This window comes from Octopus bimaculoides, chromosome 2, assembly GCF_046866305.1.
Source record: "Octopus bimaculoides isolate indiv1 chromosome 2, ASM4686630v1, whole genome shotgun sequence".
In the NCBI taxonomy this organism is placed as follows: Eukaryota; Metazoa; Mollusca; class Cephalopoda; order Octopoda; family Octopodidae; genus Octopus; species Octopus bimaculoides.
The window spans coordinates 58,320,422-58,335,432 of record NC_142929.1 but is presented as its reverse complement, the minus strand read 5'-3'; the positions used below and the strand labels follow the sequence as shown (position 1 = coordinate 58,335,432).

At 39.0% G+C, this 15,011-nt stretch overlaps 1 protein-coding gene across 3 annotated transcripts in view; it reads right to left on the bottom strand.

Moving 5' to 3' along the window:
• Window positions 1–15,011, bottom strand: part of LOC106876247 (uncharacterized) — a 46,974-nt gene that overhangs the window by 23,648 nt on the left and 8,315 nt on the right. For all 3 annotated transcript variants that reach the window (XM_089345977.1, XM_089345981.1, XM_089345974.1), the window contains exons 4-8: window positions 8,362–8,526; window positions 7,450–7,561; window positions 6,179–6,298; window positions 3,904–4,039; window positions 1,180–1,251 (exon numbers count right to left, since the gene is read on the bottom strand). In XM_089345977.1, the coding sequence (XP_089202103.1) occupies window positions 1,180–1,251; window positions 3,904–4,039; window positions 6,179–6,298; window positions 7,450–7,561; window positions 8,362–8,526 (605 nt within the window). The remainder of the gene's footprint in view (window positions 1–1,179; window positions 1,252–3,903; window positions 4,040–6,178; window positions 6,299–7,449; window positions 7,562–8,361; window positions 8,527–15,011) is intronic.

Sequence of the window (15,011 nt, the reverse complement as noted above, 5' to 3'; positions counted from 1 at the left end):
CTCCAAGAGTGTAGTGGGTGTTTTTACGTGCCACCGGCACGAAAGCCAGTCAGGTGGTACTGGCAACGGCCATGCTCAAAATGGTGTATTTTACGTGCCACCTGCACAGGAGCCAGTCCAGCGGCACTGGCACGATCTCGCTCGAATGTCTTTACACATGCCACCAGCACATACATATAAATAACCAAACTGGGGTATAATGGGGAAAATGTTTTGAAAGTAAGGTAACATTGAAATATGAATACAAACAGAATAACATAAATTTTGAGTAAATTGGACCACAGATTCCTGAGATATGCAGTTTTTTCATGTAACTTGAACTATTGGTGACCCAACGGGTCACGGAGAACCCAGTATATTCTTTTGTTCTTTCATTTGTTTCAGTTATTTTACTGTGGCCATGCTGGGGCACCACCTTTAGATGAACAAATCAACCCCAGGACTTATTCTTTGTAAGCCTAGTACTTATTCTACCAGTCTCTTTTGCCAAACCACTAAGTTACAGGGACGTAAACACACCAACATTGATTGTCAAGTGATGGTTGGAGGACAAACACAGACACACAAACATATACATATATATATGACAGGCTTCTTTCAGTTTCCATCTACCAAATCCACTCATGAGGCTTTGGTCAGCCTGAGGCTATAGTAGAAGACACTTTCCCAAGGTGCCATGCAGTGGGACTGAACCCAGAACCATGTGGTTGGTAAGCAAGCTACTTACCACACAGTCACTCCTTATATATAAACATGAGAGTGAATGACGTGTGGTTAGGGTGTTGCACTCACAATCACTAGATCGTGATTTCAATTCCTAGACCAGGTTGTGCATGGTATTCTTCTGTAAAACACTTCATCTCGTGTTACTGTGCGATCACTTCAACATTTGATGCACGGTAAACAGTGCACCTGTTCAAGCAACGTCTATTTGAGCTAATGTACAGCATGAACATTTCATCACTATAAACAAACCAATTGGCAAAAGCTGAACGCTCATGCATCGTCTTCAATGGCAGAGTCCATCATATATCATCATCGTCATGTAACGTCTGCTTTCCATGCTAGCATGGGTTGGACAGTTATATAAACAAAAAGAAGTATTGAAGCAACAATAATATAAAGAATTAAAAAAAAGACTTGGAAATGAAAATAGTAGAAATAAGAAAGAAATGGTACCTTCTGTTGATATCCCACAGAAAGACAGAATTTGTATGGTCAGCTACAAGACATTCTCCCAGAATATATGGACTGAAAAATAAAGTATAATGTAACAAATGTAGCTACACCTAACTGAGAACAAATACAAATGTGTGCATGTGAGTATATGTGTATTCATGTATGTGTACATAGATATAAATATATGTGTAAATGTATATATATGTACTTATAAGTATGTATGTGTGTGTGTGTATTAGTCTGAAACGTATGGAAAATGTAAAAGTGTTTGATGCTTCAAAAAAGAAGAAAGTAAATGGAGAGAGAAAAAAAAACATGTCTGAGTTGACAGTTTTACATGTCAAATAGTTTGTGTGTGTGTGTGTGTGTGTGTGTGTGTGTGTGTGTATACAGGGTAGGCCAAAAGTCACCTGACAATAAATCAAAAACATCTAATTCCAAGATCAAAACAAAAAAATTTATTTTATATCAGACGACTTCGCTAATAAATAGACATATGTTGAAAAAAGAAAACAGTAATTTTAACTCACAGCATTCAGTTATTAAACATTCATAATTGGAATGAATAAGTAAAATTGAATATTAAGGATTTATGGAATTTTTTACTTACTGTCAGGTGACATTTGGCCAACCCTGTATATACATATAAAGTGTACAATATAAAATATCCAAAAATCATAACTAAAGGACTATATATATATATATATATATATACACATCTTAAATTTGCAGAAAAACTTGTGGCTGGGCAGTTTAGCTTAAATGGTCGAGAGCACCGCAACTCGTAATCATGGAGGTGTGAGTTCGACTCATGGCTGGCCGCCCACACTTTTTTCTGCAAAATAGGGGTAGTTTATCCTGTTCAGGCTATATTATTAGCATTATCCTACGTTTGAGAATTTAAAATTACTTCTTTAACTTTCTAAGACATCTCAACGCTTCTAAAAAGCAAACTTCGTTTGTTTGTTTACGTATATCGTAATTTGAATTTAATATATATATATACATACACACACACACACACACTCAGGCACTCAATGATAAGTTCACCACATCTAATAGCAGAAACAGCATTAAGCTAATGAAGTCTCTAAGATAATTGTTTATTCCTTGGTCATCTCTTTTTTTCTTATTATTGCTCAATCCCTGATTAACGCTTCATCCTGAAGTATATGTATATTGAGTTCTGCACCAGGTTATTAGTATTGCAATGCCTTGCAGCCATGCTGGAGCACCACTTTTAGTCGAATAAATTGACCCCGGGACTTATTCTTTGTAAGTCTAATACTTATTCTATTGGTTTCTTTTTGCCGAAACGCTAAGTCATGGGGACGTAAACGCACCAACATCAGTTGTCAAATGAGGATGGGGGACAAACACAGACACACAAACATATACATATATATATATATATATATATATATATATATATATATTATATATACAGCAATAGGCTTCTTCCAGTCTACTAAATCCACACACAAGGCTTTGGTTGGCCCAATGCTATAGTAGAAGACACTTGCCCAAGGTGCCACGCAGTGGGACTGAACCCGGAACCATGTGGTTGGTAAGCAAGCTACTTACCACACACCCACTCATCTCCAAGAACACGTGTGTTTGAAAAGACAACCAAAAGTATGCATACACACTAGAAAGAAGCTTCTTCCAAAAAAGGTTAGTGACATTCTGATAAAGAATTTTTAAAATTGATTTAAAAAAAAATCTTTTCTATACTTAGTAAAACTATAATCAAGTAATTCTCACTATATCAATTTTCACTGTATCAAGTAATTTTTAAATATACATTTCTTTATTTTTTTTTTATGAATTTTGGATATTTTATATTATGCATTCTCAACAATTACTTGTAAGCTTCCACCTCACTAATCATTTTTGATAGTGTCTGTACAATTCAGGTGGAATCAATGCCATAAGATATTTTTCTATGATGGACCAGTTTATTGGTAATAGGATTCATGTGTTTACAGTGTTCCACTTAAAAAATGATGGTAATCCATCTCAATTTTGAATTTTATAGCCAAATCCAAAATTTAGAGTTTATCATCATTTTCTTTTAATGCAAACCCTGTATAAGCATGAAACCTAAGGTTGTGTTGAAAATCCACAAATAAAGGAAACATTTATCCACTAATGCATTACTGAGTACTCACTAATGCATTACTGAGTACTCACTAATGCATTACTGAATACTCACTAATGCATTACTGAGTTTACCACTAACATAACATACATGTGATGAGATTTGTATATATACTTTCTGCAAATTTAACCTAAATAAATTACAATACCAACCAAAGAACATAACAATGTGGCCATGGAAGCCACAGAATTTGGGAGTAGGGATATCAGCAGCATTTGATCTCGCAATGAAAGGTAGCATAACTAATTACAAGACATTTTATTTTGTTCAGTATTCTACACATACTGCCACTTTACCATCTTTAATCAGACGATGATGTCAAAATACAGGTAAACAATAATGACTAGTAGAAGGAACTAATAGAGGAAGCCTCAAAGTAGTTGCTCGAATTGCTAGAAACAGCAGTCAAATCTCTCTCAAATCACATTCTACCATCTTAAGAAAGAAGGACACATTCAAAAACAGTGTGACAAGGAAAACAACAAGACGGTCAGTTGGAACACTTCTGATCACGGATTTTTGATCAATCATGATTGACCTGAGACTAAAAACAAACAACAAACCTCAAGTTTATTGAAGTATACGTCTTCCCTTCACAATGAAGAGTATTCTTTAAAGAACTGCTCATTCCATCTCCATCACTGTCACAGCTTATTTCAAACAGTAAACATTTGTCAACAGTTCGAGATAAACAGTATGCTGAAAAATAAAATAAGAGAGAAAATATAAAAGCTGGTTCAGCAATCATCCGTCTTTGGAATAGAACTCTTTTAAAGAATCTATTTATCAGCTCCAAAAGGACAAAAAGTAAAGTCAACCTCAGGGGCATTTGAACTCAGAATATAGAGACAGAAGAAATGCCACTAAGCATTTTGCTAGGTGTGCTAACAATTCGGCCAACACACCAACTTTGTTTTTTTTTAAATATTGCAATTCAGTTTGCTTCATCCAAAGTTAACAACTTCATCATCATCATCATCATCGTTTAAGGTCCGCTTTCCATGCTAGCATGGGTTGGACGATCTGACTGAGAACTGGTAGACCAGGAGGCGACACCAGGCTCCAATCTGATCTGGCAGAGTTTCCACAGCTGGATGCCCTTCCCAACGCCAACCACTCAGAGAGTGTACTGGGTGTTTTATGTGCCACCGGCACGATGGCCAGTCAGGCGGTACTGGCGACGGCCACAATTGAAATGGTGTATTTTACGTGCCACCTGCATAGGGGCCAGCTCATCGGCACTGGCAACGATCTTGCTCGGATGTCTTTTCACGTGCCAGGAAGGCGACGAACGATCTTGCTCGAATGTCTTTTCACGTCACAATAATCGTCTCAAAGCCATAGCCATGTCTCTTTCTTCAGGATGTAACTGGTTTGAGCCTGCTGCTGGTTATTTCCTTGGTGCTACTAAGTTCATAGAAGTGCAACCATTATGTTGTCTACTAGTTCACAGAATATTTAAAACCATAACTGAATGACCATTCTATTGTCAAATATATTGAATAAATAAATGCAATTCCATTCAATTTCTATTTATTATAAATTCCTAACATATTATCATCATCATCATTTAACATGTTTTCCATGCTGGCATGGGTTGGATGGTTTGAGAAGGGCTGGCAAGCCAGAGGGCTGCACCAGGCTCCAATCATCTGTTACAGCATGGTTTCTACAGCTGGAGGCCCTTCCTAATGTCAATCACATTACAGAGTGCACTGGGTGTTTTTTTTTTTTTATCTGGTACCAGTATGTTGTACTAGTATCGGTGTGTTTTTAAAAAATTACTGGGTAAGTTACCCATGTATCTCCTCTAGAGACCCATGTTCCTGTCCTTCTTTCCTACTTTAGATTCTCAACACCAGGTACAATGCCAACTCCCTCAATACTGCACCCACCAATTAGTGAAGGGATCTTGTCTTGCATGTTACTTCCATTAGTGCTGGTGCCATGAAAAAAAGCACCCAGTACAATCTGTAAAGTGACTGACACTAGGAAGAGCATTCTTTATTAACCAACACAGCCCTCAAGCTCATAGGATCCTGTGGAACTGTTGAACCCATACCAGCATGGAACATGGTTAAGCATCATCATCATTATCATTTAACATCTGCCTTCCATGCTGGCATGGGCTGGATGCACCAGGCTTCTGAGTTTGCTTTGGCATGATTTTTATGGCTGGATGCCCTTCCCAACACCAACCACTCCACAGAGTGGACTGAGTGCTTTTTATGTGGCACCAGCACAGGCGAGGTCAGTTTTGGCATGGTCTTTACAGCTGGACGCCCTTCCAAATGCCAACCACTTTACAATGAGGACTGAATGCTTTTTACATGGTACCAGCACTGGCAGGGTCACCAAGTAACTTACGAGATGAAGAAGCTTTGAGGTAAGAGCATTAGATGGGGTGATCTTGTGCCAGATGATGAAAGGTTAGAGTGTGAATGCAACAATTTGAGATTTAATTTGATGACAGAACTTTTAGAGCAAAATAAAATTCTTCATCTCTAGTGTCAGGACACATGGAGCAGATGAAGAATCTTCTAATAATCATTTGATATACTAGTTGCTAAATTTCCCTCTAAGCACATCCTAAAATTTTAAAGCGTACAAATTGGACAATGGGGTCTTAGAAATACAAAAAAGATGGGATGGTCATGGCTGGAACACTAAGTTAATAGGTGTACTTCATCAGAGCTAACTTGGTGACAAACAATAAAACACGGGCGGAAAATTGGTCAACAGATTGAATATTATTTATTAGCAAAATATGTGTAGAATAATTTGTATTTAGGAAAATGAATTGGATGGAAGACAAGGTTGAAATAAAATAAAACTTACTTGTGTCATACAAAGTTTGACAAGACAGGTCAAACATTTCTTCATTCACTTTAATCTCATGAACAAATTTTTCCTCCAAGCTAAGCAGGCTGGAGTCATTTACCTTGGGTGTGATGATTTCTTCAAGTTAAGAAATAATCTTCTAAGAAGAAGGAACTTTTAACTGTTTACCTAACCTGCTAGAAACAATAGCAATATTCTCCTTCCAAACACATTCTGTCTTAACTCTTTAGCATTCAGATTACTCTACCAAATGCAACACTTATACATTTCCACTGTTTTGAATTAATCATGCATTATATCATAGCTTTGGAATTTCAATAGTGTGATTGTTTATTTTTACAACATTGTAATGGTACGTGTGAAAGGCTGGATCTGGCCAGTTTGAACATAAAATACATAGAATGCTCATTCAGGGTTAACCAAGGGCTAAATAACACAGATTGATCTATTGATTTGCAATGCACTCATCTCACATGCTCACTTATACATTATACTACATTCACTCTAAATTTCCTATTTAGCAGTTCATAGGAGTAGGCATGGCTGTGTAGTAAAGAAGCTTGCTTCCCAACCACATGGTCCTGGGTTCAGTCCCATCGCATGGCACCTTGGGCAAGTGTCTTGTACTATAAGGCCTCAGGCTGATCAAAGCTTTGTGTATGGATTAGGTAGATGGAAATTGACAGAAGCCCGTCATCTATATATATTTGTGTGTATATATATATTCTTTTACATATAGAAAATCCACACTCAAGACAAGACGGGATGTTGTTCATTCCTAGTCAAAAGCATGAAATTGTAAGGATCTTTCGGATGATAACTGATGAGGATTGAGCAAGGTCCTATCCTGTGTATGAATTTTCCATTTGTTCCTTTGCTTTGTTTCTGTTTAAATTTTGGAACTTATGTATATATATATTTGTAAATAGTAAAGATTTACTCCAAATGTTTACAAGTTTGCTCTTAGTTAGGTATTCAACAGTTAATATATAAATCCAGTAATATTCTCATAAGATGAGAATTTAGAGATATATTCCATTGGATAATTCTGAAAATATTACCATAACCATAGAGGTTTCCTGGGGTATATAATATCAACAATAATAATAAAAAGAATTATTATGAAGTAGCGTAGCATTATCTTTAATTCTTTTTATATATACAGCTTTACATAGACCTACCCGTGTTTCAACTGTACCGATTAGATACATAAAAAAAAGGATCTCAAGACACTTCAAAATTGAAAATACAATGAATTTTAAGGATACTGATTGTTTTGAAATCGGGCCCAGTTATGGCAGCTAATGATATTGTAGAATCTGCTTGGTTGGAGAAGTTCAATGTTTGCAGACATCCACCTATAAATTTGTGATTGGAATGCTGAAAAAAAAAAGCAGTAAAAAAACAATGTATGTGTGTGTGTGTGTGAGAGAGCATGAAAGAGAGAAATAACTACACAGGTATGCTTTTATAGTTTCATTAATTTTTGACTGGATTCTGGCCATGTTGGAGCACTGCCTTCAAGAGTGTTAATGAGTTATAGCCAAGGACTTAGGCACTTGTTTCATCAACCTTGACAGAAGAAAATGCAAGGTGACTCGGGCACAAAGAAATGTAATGAATTTTTTTTGCTTCTTCCTCACTAACCCTGACTGAGTAATGCCAATTTAATATACATACACACAATAAAATAAGAATCAGCCAGAGTACTAGGTAAAAAAAAATATCTATAATACCCAACACCAGGGTAGTCCAATGGCTCATAAGTCTAGAAGTTCCCTTTTGTTTGTTTCTTTAAGCAGATTCATCATCCATTACTGGCTTGCTAGGCCTGTCATGTCCTCACTATATTACTCATTTTTGCTATTTGAATGGACTAGAGCATCAGGAAATGAAGTGCTTTGCTCAAGAACACAATGCATTGCTTGGTTCAGGAACCGAAACCACTATCTCACGATCATGATTCCAACACCCTAACCAATAAGCTATGTACCTCCACTAGAGCACTAGGCATCGATACAAAACATATAAAACCACCGAAAGTGGTGATCTAGTATGGCCAGTTTTAAGACTGAAAACTGTAGAAAAGGAACAAAAATAATTATAAATACTAATAAAAATAAAATTTTAAATATCAATTAAAAAAATCAGCATCATCATTTGGAATGGTATTTTCTTACCCAAACATTTTGAACATCCAAAAACTTCCCAAGTGCTTCATAAAAGTTTCGTAAATAATTGTTAGCGTAAAACATTTTCAATGCATTGGTTTCAGTCACATTCTCTTCTTCTGTGGCATGTAAGGCCTTAAGAGTTTCCAACAGATAATTCCGCCAAGTGGCATCCTGCAAAAAAAAATCAATGCAGACGTTAAAAATACCCACCTGGATAAAAATAAAAGATGCTTTGTTAATTAATAAAGCATATTGGTTTAGAGACTTACATTAAAGACACTTCCATGAGTATCTGAAAAGATGTTCTTTACAAGCTTACCTGTGGTCTCACTGCATCTCTTATGCACCCATAGTTGGCAAAAGATAGAAAGCAAAGTCCTGCCTTCTCTCCTGCTAACTGCAACTCATGACGACGAATATATCACAAGTGTGTTTTCTTCCAATTATCATCAGGTATCTTATTTCTGGAAATGCATCTGATTTCAGAGTGGAGAGGAACTAGCAATCTTTCTTTCGAAGCTAAAGGTAGTAATGTCCTTATTTGTTTATGACAGTGTGATCTTTCTGTAAGGTTTTAGTAGCATTAGGACTCCTGATTGCATTTAATATTTTACTATCATATCAGGCAGCAAGCAGACAGAATTGTTTGCCAAGGCATATGGCTTGGTGGTTAGGGTGTTGGACTCATGATCATAAGATTGTGATTTCAATTCCTGGACTGGGTGACACATTGTGTTCTTCAGCAAAACATTTCATTTCACATTGCTCCAGTGCACTCAGCTGGCAAAAATGAGTAATCCTGTGATGGACTGATGACCCATCCATGTGGGGAATTTGTAACGCCAAAGAAACCAGCCCTTATGAGACAGCATGACTCAAGAAGATAACTTTTACCAGAAGATAACTTTCACAAAATGCTTAGCACCATTTTGTCTGTCGTTATTTTCTGAGTTATTTTCTAATTCTGCCGAGATTGACTTTTCCTTTCATCCTTTAAAGCAGAGGTGGGAAAACTTTTTAGTGCAGCAGGTAAAAATTTTCAAAAAAAAAAAAAAAGGTCCACAGGTGGATCACAAGTTCTGAGTCTTGTATCTATGTATAATTCGATATACATTAAAAAAGATAAGTTTAACACATTAAATTAATGTGTAACATCTTCATTAATGCTGCCACTGAATAGAGGATGTTTATATTACTTATGAGGTATTCTATATTATTCAAAATGCACCTATCCTAATGTTGGACAAATCATAACAGTCAAGCACAAACCAAATTTAATTTTGAAAAATTACATTAATACCTAAATACTATTATGTGTAAATGACATATTTGAACAAATTTATCCTAGTGATAATTTCATCAAAGCTAATTGACCTTAACTTTAAAATTTGGCTTTGTTTAGTGAGAAGGATAAAACTACATTTAAAAAATTTTTTTTGAAAGTTTAGGAATATCACGTCTTTGAAGAAACTGCTTTTCTTAGTTCATTTCTCAAGTTTTCGTTAGTAAGTCTGGTATAAAGACGATTTTTTGCATAATTCAATTTGGAAAAAAACTGCTGACATTGATAAGTTGTCCTAAATTGAGATACAAATTTCAAGGCATTTTTATGTAAAGCAGGCAATTTCTCAGGATTGACGGGTTTGTAGAAGTCCAATAAAGACAGATTACTATGTTTCAATTTTATTAAATCATCTGACAGCAAATCAATCAATTTTAATTGTAAGGAATCTGCAGCCTCCTCAGGACACACATAAAAAGGTGTTTCAAAAACATGTAGTTCGATTTTATCTTGTATTTCTTCAAATCTACTTTCACATTTATCAGAATATTCCTTTGTTGATTCGGGATTTTGTTCACTCAATTTCAGAAAATGTGTGAAGCACATTTTTTTCAATTGTGTGACAAATAAATGAAGCATTGATTCAAAGCTTTTGATATGAGAAAGCAAACTGGTTATTAGCTCATTGGAGCCTTGTAGCTTCAAGTTCAAATTATTTAAATGACTAGTTATGTCTACTAAAAATGCTAAATCACTTTGAAAACATTTTATCTTCCAGTTCTATAATAGGCACACCTTTAATATCCATAAAAATTTTCACTTTAGTTCACAAAATCACTTAAGCATTTGGGCCTTACTTAAACACTTAATGTCACAATGGTACAATAAATCCCGATATTCAGCTTCAAGACCTTTCAAAAATTCTTTAAATTCCCTATTATTCAACCCTTTGCTTCTTATCAAATTAACGGCCTTTGTCACAACTTTCATTACATTGCCCATGTTGAGAGACTTTTCACATGAACTTACCATATGAATAAAGCAGAGACACAAAGTTTCCAGATCCAAAAGACACTTCTTAAGTTCATTCTTAATCAGAGCTACAAACCCTTTTACATGACCTACCAGAGATGGAGTGCCATCTGTAGTATGACCACTCTTTTTTTCATATGGTAAATCAAAATCTTTCAAGGCTGAGCTGACCATTTGAAATAAATCTTCACCTCTAGTCGTTACATGTATTGATTTCAAAGCAAGAAATTCTTCCCGAATGTTGTGCTACTGGCACGGATACCAATCAGGCGGTACAGTCATTGGCCACAACAACAATTTCATTTGCCTCAACAGGTCTTTACAAACTGCACTTGCAAAGACCTGTTGAGGCAAGTGAAATTGTTGTCATGGCCGATGACAGTACCACGTGATTGGCACCCATGCCAGTGGCACGTTATAAGCACCATTCGAGCGTGATCGTTGCCAGTGCCAGTGGCACATAAAAAGCACCATTCAAGTATTAACCAACATTAACCACAACTATGATTTCACTTGGCTTGACAAGTTTACTCAAGCAACAAGTCTTCATATATATATATAAGCAATAATAAATCTCTCACGATCATCATCGTCGTTTAACGTCCGCTTTCCATGCTAGCATGGGTTGGACAATTTGACCGAGGACTGGTGAAACCAGATGGCTACACCAGGCTCCAATCTGATTTGGCAGAGTTTCTACGGCTGGATGCCCTTCCTAACGCCAACCACTCAGAGAGTGTAGTGGGTGCTTTTACGTGTCACCCGCACGAAGGCCAGTCAGGCGGTACTGGCAACGGCCACGCTCAAGATGGTGTATTTTATGTGCCACCTGCACAAGAGCCAGTCTAGGGGAACTGGCAACGATCTCGCTCGAAAGTCCTTACACATGCCGCGGGCACAAGTGCCAGAAAGGCGACGCTGGGCACAGGTGCCATCACGATTTCGCTTGCCCCAATAAGTCTTCGCAAGCTGAGTTTCGTGTCCCAATGAAGGAGTCGACGTTGGCATGGGTGCCAGTCGTCGAATTTAACTCAATTTCACTTGCCTCAACATGTCTTCGCAAGTGGAGTTTAGTATGCAATTTAACTCGATTTCGATTTCACTTGCCTCAGTAGGTCTTCGCAAGTGGAGTTTAGTGTCCAATTTAACTCGATTTCGATTTCACTTGCCTCAACAGGTCTTCGCAAGTGTAGTTTGGTGTCCAATGAAGGAAGGTACACATAAGTGGACTGGCTGAGGCCTTAGATTTAGGACTCACTTGGCTTGCCAGGTCTTCTCATGCACAACATATTTCCAAAGGTTTTGGTCAGAAGTCATCGCCTCGGTGAGGTCCAAACTTCGAAGGTTGTGCCTCACCACCTCATCCCAGGTCTTCCTGGGCCTACCTCTTCCACAGGTTCCCTCAACTGCTAGGGTGTGGCACTTTTTCACACAGCTATCCTCATCCATTCTCGCTACATGACCATACCAGCTCAGTCGTCTCTCTTGCACACCACAACTGATACTTCGTAAGTTCAACTTTTCTCTCAAGGTACTAATACTCTGTCTAGTATGCACACTGACATTACACATCCATCGGAGCATGCTGGCTTCATTCCTTGCGAGCCTACGCATGTCCTCAGCAGTCACAGCCCATGTTTCACTGCCATGAAGCATGGCTGTTCGTACACATGCGTCATACAGTCTGCCTTTTACTCTGAGTGAGAGGCCCCTTGTCACCAGCAGAGGTAAGAGCTCTCTGAACTTTGCCCAGGCCATTCTTATTCTAGCAGCTACACTTTCAGCGCACCCTCCCCCACTACTAACTAGGTCACCTAGATAGCAGAAGCTATCAACTACGTCTAGTTTTTCTCCCTGGAATGTGGCAGAAGTTGTTTTCTGTACATTTACAGTGTTTATAGCTCCTGAACATCTGCTACATACAAAAACTAACTTCCTAGTTAACCTTCCTTTGATATTGCTGCACCTCTTATGTGTCCATAGCTTGCACTGGGTGCATCTTATAGAGTTTCTACCTACGCCTTTGCTACAGATCGAGCAGGGCCATCTACCCGAAGGGGTTTGTGTGTTGTCTACCTTCCTACTCATTAGGACTTTGGTTTTAGCTAGGTTGACTCTAGTCCTTGCTTCCACACCTGAAACTTCTCTAGTTCTGATAGTGACTCAGCAATTAGTGCAAGGTCATCAGCATAGAGTAGCTCCCAGGGGCATCCTGTCTTGAATTCCTCTGTTATCGCCTGGAGGACTATGATAAATAGGAGGGAGCTGAGGACTGAACCTTGGTGGACCCCTACCTCTACCCGGAATTCTTCACTGTACTCATTGCCAACCCTCACCTTACTGATAGAGTCTCTGTACATGGCTCGCACACATCTCACTAACCATTCTTCTATCCCTAGTTTCCTCATTGACCACCAGATAAGGGATCGGGGGACCCTGTCAAAGGCTTTCTCCATATCAATGAAAGCCAGGTACAGAGGTTTATCTTTGGCTAGGTATTTCTCCTGCAGCTGCCTTACCAGAAATATAGCATCAGTGGTGCTTTTCCCTGGCACGAACCCAAACTGCATCTCATCTAAACTGACTCGCTCCCTAATTAGTTGGGCTATGACCCTCTCCGTGACTTTCATTACCTGATCTAACAACTTGATACCTCTGTAATTATTTGTATCTAAAGCGTCACCTTTACCTTTGTAGCTGTTGACTATGGTGCTGCTACACCAGTCATTGGGTATGACTCCTTTATGTATCACCTGGTTAACAATACGGGTGACTAGGCTATAGCCGACACTACCAGATATTTTGAACATCTCCGCAGTGATTCCTGAAGGGCCAGGGGCTTTCCCTGTTTTCATACTCTTAATAGCTTTATCTACCATGGTACTGTCAACTCGAATCGCTGGTCCCTCTGTTGGGTCGACATTCAGCAGACTCTCTTTCTCCCATTCGTTCTCTTTATTGAGCAACCTTTCGTAGTGGCGTCTCCATACCTCTTTCTTTGCAGCCTCGTTTAGTGCAAGCGTACCATCATCCATGCGAACACATTTCTCTCCGATGACATCACAATTCTCTCTCACACACTGTCTTGCAACATGAAATACCTCAAGTCTTTGGTCCTCACGGCGCAGAACATTGGCAAATTTTTTCTTATCTGCTTCCCCCCTGGCTAAATAAACCTGTCGCTTAGCTTCCCTTCTGGCAGTCTGGTACAATTCCCTGCTACCACCGTTCTTCCAGTCCCTCCAAGCCTGTTTCTTTTGTCTAATAGCCATGTCAACAACATTGTTCGACCACCACGTTATTTTGGGTCGAGAGGGGACTTTGCACCATCCACAGATCTGGTCAGTGGCCTTCAGCAGGCTGTCCTGTAGAAACGTCCAGTTGTCTTCTACATCGTGTGAAGCTACTTCCCCTTCTAATTCGTCAAAGGCCTCAAGTAATAAGTCTCTAAATCTCTGTCCATTCGCAGGATCTTTTGAGCTTCCAGACCCTTCTCCTCCAAGCTGCTCGTCTCCTGGGTAACCACTTGGCCCTAATCCTGAAGTCACTAACTACTAGTCTATGTTGTGGAGTGCATTCTTCGCCAGGGAATGTTTTGGCATTTATAAGCAGCCATCTTTCCCTTTTTCTGGTGAGGATGTAGTCAATTTGGCTAGAGTGTCTGCCAGAACGGTAGGTGACTAGGTGACTGGCAGGTTTCCTGAAATTAGTATTGCAAACAATATGGTCATTTGCGTCACAGAACTCCAGCAGCCTGGTTCCCTCCTCATTGCGGGAACCAAAACCATAGCCTCCATGTACGCCATAGAAGCCCCCTGAATATCGTCCAACATGACCATTGAAGTCACCAGCCACAAAGAGAAGGTCCCAGTTATATGTCGACGAGGTAATCTGCAGGAGGGTGTCATAAAATTGGTCTTTCAGTCCGTCAGGTAGCCTGGGCTGAGGGGCATAGGCCGAGATAATGGTTGCTAACCCATGGTGAAGGACTAATCTAACCTTAAGTATTCTATCGGATATTCTATCTACCTCGATTACCTTATCCACCCATTTCTCTGCAAGAAGTATACCCACGCCCCCGACCCCATCTGAGTTCCCTGCACAGAAAATCTTGTACCTGTGTTCTTTGCCTGTGAGGAACCTAGCGGAACCTCCTCTCCACCTTACTTCTTGGAGGCAGCAGATATCGACACGTCTCCGTTCAAGCATCTCAACAATCTCACCAGACCTACCTTTCAGTATGCCGACGTTGAGAGTGCCAACACTGAGGGTGTGGGAGGTATGGGCCCGTGGGACCCTGGGGCGGGGAACAGCTGCGTCATGTACCTGAAAAGAGAGCTTG